This window comes from Chelon labrosus (genome assembly GCF_963514085.1).
Source record: "Chelon labrosus genome assembly, chromosome: 14".
NCBI lineage: Eukaryota > Metazoa > Chordata > Actinopteri > Mugiliformes > Mugilidae > Chelon > Chelon labrosus.
Genome location: NC_140347.1, coordinates 24,883,992 through 24,901,711, shown reverse-complemented (window position 1 = coordinate 24,901,711; position 17,720 = coordinate 24,883,992). Strand labels below are relative to the sequence as shown.

The following is a 17,720-nucleotide window of genomic DNA, read 5'->3' as shown; positions in this document are numbered from 1 at the left end:
ATAAGTGCTGGTGTTAAAATGAGAGAAAGGACAGGTATTTATCTGGTATTTGCAGGGTGACACCCTTCTATGTATTGCCTGAGTCAGACAGTCGTCTGACAGAAATCACCGTCCAGACCTGATGATGCACAGGACAACAACTACAACCCACTTTCCTGACCTCACACCTCCCTCCTGATCAATACACTTGATACGCTCAGACAGTAACGCGAATGCAGTCCACTACCTGGCAACAGGATCGCTCGATTTGAACTGTCAACATATTCACACTGCGGTGTGGAATCCCATTTCTCCAATCTGACTGCACAGAATTACCACAGCGGAGCTATTCGCAGCCTTAAAGACACTCCAGTGCGTCCCTTAAATCGCGACATATTCTGGTACTGAGAGCGAGGTTTGCATAATGTAGCAATCAAAGCCGCTAGTAATTAAACCATCCTTTACCTTCAGGAGTTCATGGCGGATTTTTCTGCACGGAGGACGCGGAGCTTCTGCAAGTCGTAGCATACAAATTCGTCTGGAAAGCAAGCTGTAGGAGAGGCTTGTTGTTGTGCAGCTCAGCGTCACTGAGGGAAAGTCTTCTCCGTCCGCCTGCTTCTCAAGTGCTGCCACCAAATGCTTCAAATCTGCAAGATGTCTTAATACTGACGCACCAACCTCCGATTTGTGACGAGATGCGCCCATTCCTTTTGCTGTCGCCGTCTCTCCCACAGGGTCACACCAGGCTCCCCATGGTGCTGAACGGACAGCTCCTTCACCTCAAGTCAAAGGTCGTGTGCTTCTCACAGTTTCTGTCAGTTTGTCAAATTCCCCTCATTTACCAAGAAAACACCTGAACACCTCCAGTTTCTTATGCTGCTATTATCACAATAAACAGAATTCTACAAATCACCAAGTTGTTTCACCATCTAATGTTTAATTGGTGCATAAAATGAATTAAAAGACGTATTTGTCAGCTATGAATTGTTAGCATAGTATAACTATATAATGTTTTAAATTTAAAAAAAAAAACATTTTAATTCCAAAAAAAGATTTATATGGTTTGTGCTCAAGTTACTCTGGTCTGTTTGGTAAAATAAAATAAAATGGCACAAAGGCTTATCGTATATGTCTATGCTTACATTTTTACCATGGGTTGATGTAGAATTGTTGTAACAAATAAGTCTCTTTATTTCAAGATATGTTTTTGTAATTTTCAATTTTTAATAAAAACTCAACATTATCATACATTTCTGAGTCCCTCCAGGTGTCTACGTACTTACTGTGGAAAATTGTTTCAGCAGGTACCAACATCACTGCTTGATTGAAGTCCTTGTTAAAACAGTAGGCTACCTGCACACTAAACACTATCAACAACATCTGGATTTTAAGCTTTATAGTTTGCCACTGTGAGAGAAAATGATTGGGGAAAGGTTGGTTTTAACTATTGCACGTTGCCTACTGTTACATGTGACTGTAAGAGGACTCAAAGTCTCTTCAAATGTCATAAAAAAGAAAGTCGTTCTCTGCTATTACTATAGACTTAAAAGTTGTCTGTGGGTTACATCTCTGTAGTTCTGTGCTGATTTACATGTGAGGTCTCTTTTATATAAGGTTACATGAATACACCAGTGATACACTTCATTTAAATAGCATCTTAACAGGGTCTCTTGTTACCTGAAATATGCTACGGAAATTGACTAAATGGAGCATACACGTTCTTTCTCTTGAGAGGGGGTTACCAGTTATTGTGCAGCACAGCACTGGTGTCAGTTGTATGCTCCATTACAAGTCATAGCAGCGTCAGAGGTATGACTGAAAGTTGTACATGTATAAGCATCAAAAACTATTTAATTTGTATGTGCATGTAGTCCCTGGTCCCCACAGGAGCCAAATATCCATGTGGGGACCAGGGACTAGAGATATTTACAGACCAGTCATAGACAGTAGCAAAACAGAAGCAGATGTATAGTGATGGGCAAGCTGAAAAGTTTCTCTAGTGCTCTGTTTGGTAGCCATACACCATCCATCAGGATTCTAATCTGTTTAAATATTATATAGAGAAATAATCATTATTTTTTAAAATGGTATGAATTTTATTAGAACATTTGAACTTTCACCCTAATTTTTAATATGTTTCCAGTGCTTTAAAACTATTAATACAGCAGCTAGTAGCGGATTTGAAAAAATCGACCCGGATCTCATCATATTGATGAGATTTTGATCAGGCGAGCCTCAGTCAGTGTGACGCCACCGCCCTCTGAAGGCCCCGCCCATGCCAACAGGAAGACAACAGACTTCTGAGACGATGCTCGTCTGCCGCTGTCGGCACTAAATACAGATATTATTTTCGCCCAAAGCCGAACACATCGGTAAAATGCCAATATTTGATGGGCTGGGAAGTGGAGGAGAGAAGACTGCCATTGTCATTGACTTAGGAGCAGCATACACAAAGTGAGTATCAGTCGTTAGCACTGCTAGCCTTGCTGAAGGAGCTAGTTAGCATAGTATGCTAACATTTCGGTCTGTTTTCTAGCCGCCCATCTGTTCACCACGTATGTATTTAGGATAACTTGACACTTTAGGTCCAACACAAGAGTTGGGCTGTAGAAAGAGATTTTAAATAGCTCCGGTACTGCCGCAGGGTTGTTGGCGAGTAAGCTACCCATATGTAAAACTATGTAAACTGAACATGCCAGTGTTTAGCTTGCGTTAGCTAAGTCCAATTTAGAGGAGAGATAAATCCAATAAGGCTGAGCTAATAAAAATGTCGCCTACTGAACCCCCCGGCATACAGATACACTACAGAATAAAAGGTTTAAGGTCCGGAAGGTTCGCATTTAGCTATTGTACATTTCAAACAATTGGCCGTTTTAAAGCTAAAGCTAAACGGTCACCCTCAATGAGTAAGAATAGGACCAAAAGGGTTTTCATCAATTAAATATTATTAAGATACATTTGTAAAAGGGCATTTATACATCGTGAGGGGATGCTACATTCTTGCTGTATATCTGTTTATTTGTTTTTCTTAATAAACATTATTTTGCAAGAAGAGAAACTGGATGAAACAAGTCACATGAAGATCAAGAGGACTGTTCCCTTCTAAATAATAATGTCTTTGTCTGCAGTTACTGTTCCACAATCTTTAGCACAGAGATGCACTGTTTTAAGGGCGTTGCCATCTTATAAAACGATTATGTGTCTATTTGGCTCTGAATAGATTGAATACATGTTAATATGCTAAATGTTTATGTTTTTTGTTTGCACACTTTTCACTTGTGTTTCTCAAATTATATTATGGAGAAGTTTTAAAAGTGTTGCTGATACAAATGACCAGCATTAATCGTGGTAGTAAATATAATCAAATCATTTCTGCTCGTCCTCGCAGCTCGACTGACTCCCTCCTTTTCTTGCAGATGTGGCTTTGCAGGGGAAACGGGGCCCAGGTTCATAATTCCGAGCGAGATCCGCAAACCGGGACAGCAGCAGGTGAGACACTGTGGCACTTATCTGAGCGTAATCATTTGGAACAACGACGTCCTCCATGTTGATGTGGTTTTCGATGTTTCGCCTCCAGGCCATCAAAGTGGTCCAGTACAACATCAACACAGAAGAGCTTTATGCCATCCTCAAAGAGTTTATCCATATGCTGTACTTCAGGTGAGAACCTCCTGCGTTCTACAAAAGCAGTGTATGTCAGTGAAAGTCAGTGAATGTTTTACGAGCGGATTTCATTCTTCGTTCTCGATCAGGCACCTGTTGGTGAACCCTCGCGACAGAAGAGTGGTCATCATCGAGTCCATCCTCTGCCCGTCCCACTTCAGAGAGACACTCACCAAAGTTTTCTTCAAACAGTTTGAGGTACCACAAGAAAGCACATGAATGTTTTATGGAAACTGCAGATTATGTTTGGAGTATGGGTTACTGTGGAGACATATCTCTGAACTTATAAATTATTTCTCACACAGCGCAGGAGTCTTGTTTTAGCTGTAATTCACTTTTATTTAAAATTGATGAAACTGCTCCTCCATACATCTTGATAATTTTAAGATACTGAGAAAATATGATGGCATTCTTTCGTAAATGTTTGCAGATTATAATCCATTTACGAACAAATTTGTTCCTCATTTCAGTGCTTCCTTTTTTATGAGGACACAGAAAGTTGTACTTGAAAATAATAAATATGAACTATGGATGCTCAGTTTATTAAATGTAGCCGTTCTACTGACTTGTTTTATTTCATCGTGGTGTTTTTCATAGTGATTAAATTTAGATTCTCAGGATTTGGACACTAAGATAAAATCGTCAACAGTGAAATAGTTGCATTATATAGTAAATAGATGTCATGAAATTATTTGATTGTAACAGTAATCTGTAGTCTGGTGACTCTGAGGTTTCACTCTGTGCGTTTGATGGTGTTCTCCAGGTGCCCTCTGTTCTTTTTGCTCCAAGTCATCTCATGGCCGTCATGACTTTGGGCATCAACTCTGCACTGGTGATGGACTGTGGACACATGGAGACACTGGTTCTGCCTGTATCCTTTTCCTGTCCTCATGTAGTCTCTGACTTAAGGGGATGCTTTTTGATTTGATCCACTGTTTTGTGACACTTTCGAAATTACAAATGCAAACAGGGGATTTACTGCATTGCTATAAACTTTAATTTTAACCTTGACTGTGGTAAATCAGGTATATGAGTGCACTCCTATTCTGCCAGCTTGGGAGGCTTTGCCTCTGGGAGGAAAAGCCATCCATAAGTAAGTAGCTCTAAGAGAGTTGTGGCAAACTGCTGTACTGTACTACTGTATTATGCACACTCAACTGTAAAAATAATAATACAGTTTCACACATTTTTTTCTGCGTTGATTGAAAATCTAGAGGCTGAACCTTGAACTTAACATGCTTGTTTTATTCCACAACTAAATTTGTGTTTGTCATTGTAGAGAATTAAATGGACTTCTCGTGGAACAGTGCACTGTGGACACAGACACCACCACTGGGCAGAACGTACCGGCTGTCATTGGTAATTATAGAAAATCAACACACACCAGCCTGACTTTGAAAAACTGATGCCCGAATATACACTGCTGATTTGTTTTAGAATAACAAGAGCAAAAATATAGTAGCTGTGACCCATTATGCATCATTTGCTATTCATAAGAAGAGCTTGTTTCTGTGTGAATTATATATATGCATAAAGCTTATTTTAAAGTTTCCTCTCCACACTGGGGAGAAAGCCAAACTGAGTTAAGCACTGAGCTGTGAGAGCTGCAGCAGAGCGCGACAAGCTGCACGTATATACATCAAATATTTAAAAAACAGGCCCTCTCATTTGGCTGGGCTGTTGAACTGTATTTCTACAGTAAGCACATCGGGCTGAGACTATGCAGTGACTTCTTAAACTTCACTGAAAAAATACACTGCCTGATGAAGTGATGCACCCATCATGCCTAGCGCTTACTGTTCAGCAACATTATGTGCCCAAAGATTGAGGTCAGCTGACTACCTGAATATACTGAATGACCAGGTTATTCCATCAATGGATTTTTTTCTTCCCTGATGGCACGGGCATATTCCAGGATGACAATGCCAGGATTCGTGGGGCTCAGATTGTGAAAGAGTGGTTCAGGGAGCATGAGACATCATTTGTGGGGGTTGAGGAGTAGTGGTTAGAGGTGCAGCTTGGGACCGGGGGGTCCCAGGTTCGACTCCCACCATGTCCTGAGCAGGCATCTAACCCCAAATTGCTCCCCGGGTGCTCCGACTGTTCACACTACTGTGAACGACTGGATGGGTCAAAATGCAGAGAGATAATTTCCCCTTGTGGGATCATTACGGTATCAATTATCAATTATTTTCACACATGGATTGTCCACCACAGAGTCCAGACCTTAACCCCTTTGAAAATCTTTGGGATGTGCTGGAGAAGGCTTTACGCAGTGGTCAGACTCTCCCATCCTCAATACAAGATCTTAGTGAAAAATGAATGTAACACTGGCTGGAAATAAATCTGGTGACATTGCAGAAGCTTATCGAAACCATGCCACAGAGAATGTGTGCTCTAATCACAGCTAAAGGCAGTCCAACAAAATATTAGCGTGTGTGACCTTTTTTGTTTGGCCAGGCAGTGTTTAAAGCCCCAAATCTGAAGTATATGCTGGCGTTCGTAAAATAACAGCAGTGACAAAAACATTGATATTTGATGAAGGGGTTCATACTTGTGCTTCGCTGCTGCCTCAGCTGATTCAGCCTCTCTGTAAAGCTAACGTGGAAAATTGCTGATTGGTGCACAAGTGAAGTAAAGAAAATGAATGTTCTTTTCCTCAGGAACCATTCCAGAAGAAATTGTGGAGGACATTAAGGGTAGGTTTAAATCAGTTATTTTTCTTTTAAAATCTGCACCTCTTGCTTTTCTCTCAAGGTGGTTATAGATCTTTTTTTTTTCATTGTCACTTAAGGCAGCACTTCCTCACAACTATAATCGAAACACATTTTTTCAGTCACTAATGCACTTGAGGTCCTCTGAGGTAACTGAATGAAGCACTGATAATTTAATTTCAGCTACTCTTCCAAGCCCACTGATGCTTTGTTGGATATTAAATTGTATCCTCTTTTCCCCTTTGAATATTCTCACAGCAAAACCCACCTGCAAACTTTCTATCAACAGTGACCCCTTGTTGCTTAAAAATGAGTCATGTGTTTACAGGATATAGGCGTTTGTAGTTTTCTACTTCTTTCTGTTGATACATGAATGCTTGCACTTAATTTGTCTGCAAGAAAACCCTGAAAAGAATGAATGTAATCGTTTTGTCAATTTGTTTTGCTTTTTACTGAGTATGGATTATGTGTAGGAGGATTATTTGCATCAAAAATCAACTTTGTTTTAATTCTGATTGTGATATACAATTGACTTGCTTTGTGCTGCAGCATGGCCCTTACCGGTTGTGTAGCTAGAGGTTTCACTGAGTGCAGTTTGTTTCTTATAATCTTTTAATTCATATCAGTAATTTAAATGAGTATCAGACAATAGAAAAATGACTTCAAATGCTTCTCCTCAGTCACAGGCATCCTGTAGTTATGTGGTTTTGTTTTTGTCGTTTGCAGTCAGAACCTGCTTTGTCAGTGACCTACAGAGGGGCCTCAAGATCCAGGAAGCCAAATTTAACCTGGACGGCACGGCAGAGGTAAGTTATCTGTCTCTGTGCTGGTTACCACAGTTTGTCTGTGAACAAACATTAGTGCTGATAAATACTGTAGACATATCATAGAATACTGTGAAACTCTTCCTTAATTTGTAAATGTGTTTGTAGCGTCCAGCTCCTCCTCCAGACGTTGACTATCCTCTGGATGGGGAGAAAATCCTCCATGTTAAAGGATCTATCAGGTACTAGCATGCTGTTTTTAATAAGCTTTCACTAACAGAAAGAGACGTGGCTCCTATTTCTCTTCATGTTTTCTTAACATAAACTTGAGACGTTTGCATCTGTTCTTGTATATTTTTCTTGGTGTACTCATTTTAAAGTTCCTGGTTATTGTCTTCTTTTTCCAGGGACTCTGTGATGGAGATCCTATTTGAACAGGACAATGAGGAGAAGAGTGTGGCCTCTCTGATACTGGACACTCTGGTCAAGGTAGAGACATGCTGCTGATTCAGTTATATGGCATAGCATGCTGTTATATTTAGGACTGGTCTCTTACTTTCTGTAGTCTAAACCTGAGTTAAAAGCAGCACAGGTGTACAACAGTGTGTTTTTTCCCCCTGATATCCTTGATGCTCAAAAATACCTTTATACATATCAATATAATTGTCCAAGTGAAGCTGTTTTTTTTATCAAGTAATTAAAAATATATATAATAAACTAAGTGATTGCACCTTTCTAGTCAATATTTAGTAGATGCACCTTTGGATGCAATCTCAGCACTGAGTGTGTGGGCAGACCTCGGCCAGGTTTTCACATCTGGACACTGCAATTTTACTCTAATAAGACTATATGTGTTTCCAAAACTGTCAGGTTCCACAGGGATCTCCTGAATATTTGACTTGTTATATTTAAACCATGTCTGTGTAGCTTTCACTGTGTGCTTCATGTTAGGCTGAACACATAAATGGAGCACTAGCAACTGCCGTTTAAAACCACCCATGTGAAGGCTGGTAAATCGGTAGTAATGTAATCACAGCTCTTAACATTTGTCCTAAAAATGGAACAAAACAACTGGGCTGACAATGAAGTCCAGACTTTGTCGAGTCTATATGTAGCGTTGTACTAAGTAAGGTTGCTATACCAACTGCCAGCTGACCAATGCATCACTTAAGTGCAAACGGGAAAAAAAGCCCTGGAAGTTACATAGTTCTTGGCATAGCTCCCCAGATGTTAGTTACCCTCAGAGTCCTTAGAACAGTTTGATTTGAAAACATCTTATTTAACTAGGAGTAGTGAATGAGGGAGGGCTTTCTGTCATGGTCCTTGTCTAATGCAGCTATCCTGCAATAAATTGTTCCAGTGTTGTAGAAATTTAATGTGTTTTTTTTTTTTGTTTTTTTTTGGATGACTGCAGTCTGCTGTTGAAATGTATTACATTACATAATATAGTGCATGTCATCGGATTTTTTACCTCATTAATCTTTCTTTTTGGTGGACTGAGTTTATGTCTAATTACCTTTCAGTATCTTTGGAGGAATTATTGTGTGTTTACTCTCAGCTGTGGCCGTTCAGTGTAACTGAAGGCAGTGTTGTTGTTCACTATGTGAAGGAAGTCAGCCCAGGACAGCTTAATTAATCTCATAAGGTGCTGCAGCCTCAGACTTCCACTGTAATACCATTCATTTTTTCTGTAGTGCTCTACTCAGAATGTATTGAAATGAGGTAGCTCCCATGAGATTTGCATACCATAGAAGGTATTGCATGAAAGGAAGTCGCAACTACTTTCATCCATCATCATTTACTTGAGTCTGTCCTATTAACTAGAAGCTGTTCTGTTGAGCTGGGATGGCTGCTTCCTTCTGCCTTTTCTTTCTTCCTGTGTGACTGATAGTGAGAAGAGTGGATGTTTGTTGTTTTTGTTGTCGTATCTGTACTAAACTAGATATGTCTGTTTGTGTCTTTTTTTATTTATTTTTTTTTAGTGCCCCATCGACACCCGTAAAGTGCTCTCTGAGAACCTGGTGGTGATTGGAGGCACGGCCATGCTGCCCGGCTTCCTGCACCGCCTGCTGGCGGAGATACGCCTCCTGGTGGAGAAACCCAAGTACAGCAACGTGCTGGCCAGCAAGAGCTTTCGCATCCACGCTCCGCCTGCCAAGCCCAACTGCACTGCCTGGCTCGGAGGTATGAGATATGAGATTAATTTAAATATTCACCACCGCCTGTTGGACTGAAGGTTTTATATATAGCATCTGTGAACTGTTTTCCAGGTGCCATCTTTGGGGCTCTACAGGACATCCTAGGGAGCAGGTCGGTGTCACGGGACTACTACAACCAGACCGGTCGAATCCCGGACTGGTGCTGCTTGAGCTCCCCTCCTCCTGAATCTCTATACGAAGCAGGAAAGACCCCTCCTCCACTAATGAAGAGAGCCTTCTCCACAGAGAAATAGACTATACTGTAACATAATTAAAACGACGTACTCCAGTTCACCAGTTCATCTTTAATGTCAGGTTAATGTGTTAACTACACAAACAGCTTAAGACGCCTTTATGTTGAGTTGTCAACCTTAAGTTTGATGTGCAGATTTCAGACCGACAGACAATGGCTGGTTTATTACAGTGTTTAAATGTCAAACAGTTCCTGTGCTACGTGCATCCTCGTTGTCTGTTGAAGTATCATTGAGCAAGACGCTGAATCTGTACGTGCTTCCACTCAAATTCTTTATTGTGTTTTGTTGGCACATAAACTGAAAACACAGTGCTCAGCAAAAATATAATAATATCAGTTGAAATTAGTCATCCTTTTAACGGCAGACATACAGAAGTGTAAGCAGACATGATGTCAGTGTGATGTATGATTAAGTGTAGAAACTTTGACCCCGTTTTCAAAGAGTTTTTCAAGAAACAAAACGATTTATTTATTGTTTGTGCCCAGTCTGCACATTCACACACACAGACAGAGCTGTTCTCAGTGTTTCCTAATTAACATCTGTGATTTAAAAGCAGTTAAAAGAACTAACAAGGTGTCAGTTGTCCTGCCCTAACGGGTGCATTTGGAGAGGAGATGTTATTTGATAATGATTATCGACTAAATGACTGAGAACACAATAGGTCTGTTGTGTATTGATGTTTAAAACAAATAAATGCTCCTTCTATGTAACCTCCTTTACAATTAATAAATATTCTTTTTGAATCAGACAGGCTTTTCAGTCATTTTACCTAAGGATGAATTTTAGTAAGTATTTTATGAATAAATATCCAAACTGACTGCTTTTTGCATGCACACCACCGTAGACTATGAACAGCAATCCCATTCTGTAAAATCCACAGACTTGCTTTCACTATATAAATAATAAGCAGGTTTGTTTGTGAATTGCACCAAGTTCTTCACTAATAATGACAGAGATAAAGAATTTGTGATGTCCAGGTCACTGTAGATCAAAAAAGTACCGTAACTGTCAAGGCAGAAAAAAGTACCTCTTCTCCCAGAGTGTTACCATGGCTGCTGCCAAAATTGCTATTGTTTGTTTGCAGGGTATCGTAGGGAAACGCCACGTTTTACAAGACCTCACTTCTGTCCTAATTTGTCAATAACATGGAGGAGAAATCGTTGGAATGGTTGTCAGCTGAAAGAAGTGCAACCATCTATATATGGTAAAATATTCTTATATAACCTTCGGGTTAATCGAAAAAAAATATGTTAAAGTCACTTTCGGGGCACGTCATTTCTGTTGAGAAGTATATTAACTGTGAGATTGGATGTGTTTCCATCACAGCGGTTGTGTTCGTTCCTTGTTCAGCCCCAACATGCGGTTAATGTCTGCCATAGGGTTTGCATCTGTTTGGCCTTTTGGGTCACATTAATCACTCAGTGTTTGCTCCATCTGACTGCCGAGGGCTTGGGAACCAGTAGCATTACCCACGATGCACCTGCAGCTCTGTACTGGCTAAAGAAAGTGTGGGAAATCAGATAATGTTTGGATTTTACTCAAAGGTGCTAAAAGACTAAGGTGGACCAAAGCCTGCAGTGATTAAGTTTTAGGTGAATATAAGGAGGTGTGTGTCTCCTCCCGTGAAAGCAGTAAACCGAAAACTTTCTCAATACTTTCATATCCTGCTGGGGAAAACTTCCTTTTGGTGATTTGTAGGTGAACATGAAGCAACTTCACATCTGTTTCCATGTGATGATGCATCAGAAAAAATGATTTATCTACACAATGGAGCCTCTTTGGACTTTTTTGGAGAACAAAGTAAAAGCACTCATATTGAAATGCTTAGTGCAGGCCTCCTACCTGTGGGTGCAGGCCAGAGTTATCACATGGGAACCGTTCACTTTCTGGGATGATCCTTTATTGAACATTAATTAAAGGCAGCCAGGGCCTACATCTGAGGCTATGAAGCAGTATGGTCCCACCTGCTGCCTCTGCTCCAGCTGAGGGAAACCCCATCCTCCCTTGGCTGCAACTGGGACTGGAGCATCGGTGTGGTTCCCAGAGACGGGAAGCAGCAGCAGCTGTCCATGTGACCTCTGGCTGTCTGACTTGGAAGTCTGAGCGGGAACTTGGGAACGGGAATCCCGAGACCAGCCCGTGAGGAGTGTCAGCAAATGGTTCTTTGGAAGACAATGGAGTTTTTTTTTGTTTTTTTTAAAAAAAAAAACCTTAGAACAAAATGTTCAATCACTGGGTTTTACAGATTTGTTAAATGACTGCAAGTGTTTATTACTCCTTCTTTATACTGCGCAAGATTGTTGTGGCAGAAAACTCTCCTTAAACTTGTTTTTTTTTTTTTATCTGTGAGCACACTCTTGTATTGAAGACAATAAATTATTCATACACTGATTAATGTCACCGACAGTTTGATAGAGACATCTCTTCCCTGGGGAGCACCAAACTGGCCCAACTTCAGAGGAGTGAGACAAACTGTGGCGAGAGGGAAGACATCATCCATCATCAGCTCCACTGAGGCTGCTTAAGCAGAACCCACCAGACCAGTTATCCCGTAAACCACCCTGGCTGTGAAAACACATCTGAGCCCCTCTGATGAATGTAAGGGCACCTCTGTGCTTGTTGTCCACGCCCTGCAGAATGGCATAAACAAGGAGTGTAATCCGGCTACAGTGACTGCCCGTAAGTCGAACAAGAACGCGGTGAGGAGCCAACATTTACTTTAAGTGAAAGGCCACATTTACTGTTTATATCACTGAAAATGGCCACAGTGGTGGTATGTTAACAGCAGAGTGCACACGGCTGCATATAAACATGCCAAAATCAGGAATGAAGGAGGGTCATGAGACATTCTGCTCGCTCTTGTGGCATCACTGTTGTTAAACCTCAGGTCTGCCAACACCCAGAGAGCCCGTGTGAGTAAACAATGCCGAAGAGCCAAGCTGCTTAAATCCTTAAACTAACAAACCAGGTCCAGAAGCAGAGCCAGATCAGCTACGTGTTGGCAGCTAGTGCAGAGAGACAGGGAGCTGTGGGATTACACTGCCAGTCAGCACTGCAGCGTCATCATCAACAAGCCAGAACAGAAAACTATAGCAGCCTCTCCTTTTAGCGTCTTAATTTTCATTTGTCAAATGTTTGTAAATGTCTGTAGTACACTTATTTTTTTTCCTGCTGTTCCAGGAATCTGTGGATACAGATTTATTTGCATGTTCAGTTCATCACAGCAGTCAGGTTTTCAAATTCTTTCTCTTGTAGGTGAAAGTGTAGATTCTTGAAACGACTGATGAAATCGCAGCCTTGTGTGATGTCAGCTGTCAAGCAAAGAGTAACTCTTCCAGTTGATATTTGTTACGTAACATTGGGAATTAACATCAGAGTTACCAGTGGTTATGGAAAATTAATGAATGAATGGAGAAATAATATAGCAATGCAAACAGGAAATGGGTGAGGCATGCTCAGCTGATGTATTTCGATTATTTACTGCACCAGCTGAGATGCAGATGCAGCTGGTGCAGCATTCACTGTCTCAAAAAGAAGAATTCAAATGACTTTAACCAAGACCAAAGGGTTTTTATTTATAACCTGAAGTGCATGATCCATTGGTTTGTGTGTGTGTGTGTGTGTGTGTGTGCGTGTGTTTGTATTGCTCACATTGTGGGGCCATAAATCAGTTTTCAGTCTCAGCGTGTGAACTCCTTTATGCCTTTTTATTTGGGATGAAAATGTCACCAAATAATGTACATCCTGAACTTAGAGTGACCTTATTTTTCAGGCTGTGCTCACGGTTACGTTCGAGTCTGCAGGGAATAAAACGGAGGTTATTCTTTGGAAGACCTAGCTAGGTCTTCCAAAGAATTGGATTCAGGTCTGCGTGGACGTGATTGACGGTAGATGACTGATGCCACTGACATCATCGTTTCTCCTGCATTCGCGTCGCTTTCCTATTGATCGTCAGCTTTAAACCCATAGCCTACTACCGTCAGCTTTATTGGCGCCCGCTTTTTTTTTCTTCCTTTTTTTTTTGCACGCCCGCAGCGGGACGGCGCGCACATAAAAACTCCATCCGCTCCCCGACCCTCACTTTAACTTTTTCCTTTCTTTGAGACCGATTGGACGAGACTGGAGGAAACTCATCCTCGGCAGAATGCAAACTTCCATCGCGACCTCAAATCTCCTGCTGGCTCTTCTGGTGCAGCTGGTACCTGCGCAGGTAACTCAGGTACGACAGACATGAGTCATATTTTATATTAATTTTTCTACTTTTAATCTCATTTAGGTAAGACGTTTGATTATTATTAACAACAATCATATTGATGTATTCACAATATATATATATATATATTATTAATAGCAGTGTTTTCCTATTTTAGTGATGAAGACAGATTTTTTTTTTTCTCCAATTGAGACTTCTTGACATGAAACATTTGTACCTTATCCTTAACATACCACATGTATTATGTGTTTCCAGTCATGTGTGCATGACTGAGTGTGCTTTGAGTGTGAAAACTAAGCCGGGCCCTTGAACTCAGCTAGAGGTGCTTCAGTAATTTGAGGAAAGCTGCAGGAGTTGCGGTTCTGAGACTCTGCAGCTCCACGTTACGCACCCATGGTTGTGATGAAGGGACATACGCCGTCGCTTTTTTCGCTTTTTTGCACAGGTGTTTCCTCTTGCTGTAACAGCCTCTGACCTCAGGGAAGACAGACACATTTGGTGTCACCCAGCAGGGAGCACAGAGCGCAGAGAATATGCCTCGCAGTGCAGTTTAGGTGGGGACTGAATTGAGAGCTATGTGTAAAGGTGGCTCTCAAATATGCCGCTGAACAACACAGAATGTGAAGCCTGTCTGGTTCAGAAAGCTATACTCAGAGAATTGCAGCTGTGAGATGAGTTTGCCAAATTAAAAGTCAACCCAAAAATACTCTGATCTTGTTATCCAGATGGCATTTCATCCCTCCGCATTGTGACACAGCAGCACACCAATGGAAACCTTACTACTTGTCGTGCACACAGCAGCACAAAGAATTACAATAAGCCACTGTGACAGTTCAAACTGGGCCACCGGCTGACACTAGGTGAGAAAGACCCATTCTGAGGTCACATATGTGTTAAAAAGAAAGAGAATAACAAAGCCAAGAACAGCTTCAGCATTTTAATGGTAATAACCTGGAGTGTTTGATGACATATTAGAGATGAAAAGAGAGCTGGTTTGTGACACACTTTTCCACGTTTTACACTTTTCAGTGTTCTTCCCTTTCAGCGAACCAAAAGTTTTTTGTGATAGTGCTTGTTACATCAAGTCCCTTCACCATTACAGTGTAGCATTCATTCACATATAATACTGTAAAGCTGAATACAGCTGTTGTATGCAGCTGGTTGCAGTGAATCAGCAGTTGGTTCAGCACTTTTAACAACTCATCTTGTATTCAACAGAAACATCAGGAAGCCTGCTTACAAATCCACTGCTAAGTCACATTTAGAGGACGATTTTCCCACCAGCGAGAGTCGTGGAGCTAGATAGCTGATATTCAGACGGAGAAGAGAGCCAAGATCAGCTTGTCGTTCTGCTCAATTTGTTGTTCAAAGTCAGTAACGTTGCCGTTGTGAGTGTGGAGGCTGTCCTGTGAGAACTTACCAGGACACATGCTGATTCATGATACTCCACAGTGCTGCCTTTGTTTTAGCTATGCTTATGGTGAGTGAAACTCCCACGAGTAAAAGGCCGCAGCTATTCTTTGCTGTTATTCTTTGCATACTTTGAAGGTTCCCGCTTCTTGTGATAATAAACCTTCTAGTATTACAACCAACTGGGAAATCAAATGCACTTTCGGTCGTCTGCTGGCTCATTGCACTCCTTTTTTTTTTATTTGCAAACAGCCTCACAGTGGTGCACTCTGAAATCATGTTTTTATTAGATCAATGTGTGTGCACTAGCTTTCCTCCACCACTAGAGGGTGCTGTGCAGCTGCTTATAGAATCCACTGCTACTTCTCACCTGTGAAAGTTTCCTGTTTGTGTGCAGGTTCATCCAGCAATGTTCAGAATGAATATTGTTACTTTTTACCACAGTAGAGGGATTTTTAATTATTTTTAAACGTATTTTGCAGATCCAACCAACAGAAGAGGGCCACTCCGGAGGTAAGGGCAGTGCTCTTGATCACGCCTCACTGATTAGGCTTCTCCACCTATTGGAAATGATTCAAAAGCCTAAGCTGCAACCTCTCTTGTAGTGATGGAATTCCAGGAGGTGCTGTTGAAGAGTATGTGTCGGCCCATGGAGCAGCTGGTGGATGTGGCGCACGAGTTCCCCAATGACGTAGAGTACATCTATATACCAGCTTGTGTCCCACTTTGGCGGTGCTCCGGTTGCTGTTTGGATGAAAGTCTGGAGTGCCATCCTACCCTTGAACGCAACATCACTATGGAGGTGTGGCGTGACCACGAATCAAAAATGATTAATCAGACAAGAAGATGTTACTCTCTGTGAAATATTCAGCCCTAAATTCATCTTTCCTCTGTTTCTTAGATGAAGAGGATTGCTTACAGACACAGTATGATTAGTGTGGATCTTACATTTATAGAGCATGTGCAGTGTGAATGCAGGTACATTTCTGACAGTGTTTCTAATAAGCACCAGATGCAAATTGATTATTTTATAACACTGCTAACTTCTGGTTATTTCTATTTTCTCCTGCTTTTAGACCCCGTCTGGAGCCTCCAAATAACGAAAGGTCAGTAAATGAACATTTTATCTATCAGGCTTGAACACATCAATATCTTGATTGCGCTTTGCTCTTCCTGCACAGCAGCGGGTCTATCAAGAAGAAACCTCGGAAGAAGAAACAGAAGAAGACAGCCAGCGGCTGTGGACAGTAAGAGATTGATTGCTCCCCTGTGGCGCTCACACACAGACATAGTCTCATAATGTTTGGACATTTACAGCCACATTCATTAGTGTTTCCTCCACTCGGTCAAACCATCGAGGACAAAGGAGATCAAACCATATCATAGAATATTTTCTGCTGTGTTGCTGTTTTCTTTGACAGAGCTTTAATCCAAAAAGCACTTCTGACAAGTTTGTGCTCCAGTAGTATAGCAATCCAAGGGTGCTGATAGTTTCAGCTGAGGACTGTCGGATTCATATATCAGGGAAAGACAAGAATAAAGGGAGGAAAACATGCGATGAGACTCAGTTTGCAGAGCCTCAAGTTTATTCCTTCATTCTTGCTAGCAGCAGGCATCTGGGTCACATTCAGTCATTTCAGGCACTGTATATAAATATGAATCAGCCAGTAGTTGTTGACATTTGCAGATAAAATGCAACAGCAGTGACAACTCTTGCTTTAAATTTGAGTCTGACTAAGGGTAGTGTAAATCCAAAAAGAGGTTGAACCCACCTGGTGCACAAATGAAAATACATTTTTTTTTTCTCAAGAGGACCTCACTGAACCTTTAAACCCAGCAATTCAGCCCGCAGAACAAAAATATAAACGTGCATCATTTTAAAGACAAGAATGAAAAGATTTGTGTGCAGTTAATATTTTGTTTGTCGGTTGACCTTGTCACTCAAAGTCAAAACATTTTTTTTGTACAATGGAAATTGTTATGTAACCTTTCTATCCTTTGTGTAGAAGAGAGATGGTGCCATAAATAGTTAAATGCATAAAAGGAGAAGGCCACATTATAGCGATGCAGCAGGAGAGGCTCTCTAAATTGGCGCTCCATCCAGTTTACATTAGGAAGATCAGTGCGTTAAAAATAGGGGGTGAGGGATTTGAAAGAAGAGTGTGTTTACCACGTAGATAAGTACCATGAGCAATGCTGTCTAGTAGATCTTGGCATCTGCTGCCACTTGCTAGACAGACCCATCTATTTTTTTAAGTCTGTCTTATCTTAATGTCTTATGCGCTCATGCCTGCGTGCAAACAGGAAGAGTTTTTGATCGATGTAATTGTAGCCCATTTCCACAACTGGGCTTGAAATTGAATAAGCCTAACATAGGCAGAGATGTGCAGTGAAATCACATCCAGAGTTGCAGCCTCATTCATGCAAAGAAGAATTTTTAATCACCAAAAAAGACACAAAGACATGATTTTATACTATAACTAGCATCACTTTATGGGTCTAATTTAGCCTTGCTGAAAGTTGAT

General features: G+C 41.1%; 2 protein-coding genes across 2 annotated transcripts; both read left to right on the top strand.

Moving 5' to 3' along the window:
• The first annotated feature begins 2,240 nt into the window (after window positions 1–2,240).
• actr10 (actin related protein 10) lies at window positions 2,241–10,301 on the top strand. The gene is made up of 13 exons (XM_084560284.1): window positions 2,241–2,433; window positions 3,396–3,468; window positions 3,557–3,639; window positions 3,732–3,840; window positions 4,406–4,513; window positions 4,668–4,735; window positions 4,922–5,001; window positions 6,306–6,341; window positions 7,083–7,162; window positions 7,289–7,362; window positions 7,528–7,609; window positions 9,103–9,304; window positions 9,391–10,301. Exons 1-13 carry the CDS (start codon window positions 2,357–2,359, stop codon window positions 9,570–9,572), a joined length of 1,254 nt encoding a protein of 417 aa, XP_084416410.1. The 5' UTR covers window positions 2,241–2,356; the 3' UTR covers window positions 9,573–10,301.
• Window positions 10,302–13,716: 3,415 nt separating this feature from the next.
• LOC311499872 (vascular endothelial growth factor A-like) lies at window positions 13,717–17,480 on the top strand (the record flags this gene model as incomplete). The annotated part of the gene is made up of 5 exons (XM_084561008.1): window positions 13,717–13,791; window positions 15,678–15,708; window positions 15,801–16,053; window positions 16,272–16,301; window positions 16,377–17,480. 5 exons carry the CDS (start codon window positions 13,717–13,719, stop codon window positions 16,444–16,446), a joined length of 459 nt encoding a protein of 152 aa, XP_084417134.1. The 3' UTR covers window positions 16,447–17,480.
• Between the last annotated feature and the right edge of the window lie 240 nt (window positions 17,481–17,720).

Excerpts from the sequence above, each read along its gene's own strand:
- actr10 (XM_084560284.1), top strand. The coding sequence starts at position 2,357 with ATGCCAATATTTGATGGGCTGGGAAGTGGAGGAGAGAAGACTGCCATT. Across the intron at positions 4,736-4,921 it reads GGAGGAAAAGCCATCCATAA|AGAATTAAATGGACTTCTCG; the intron begins GTAAGTAGCTCT and ends TTGTCATTGTAG. Across the intron at positions 7,163-7,288 it reads ACCTGGACGGCACGGCAGAG|CGTCCAGCTCCTCCTCCAGA; the intron begins GTAAGTTATCTG and ends ATGTGTTTGTAG.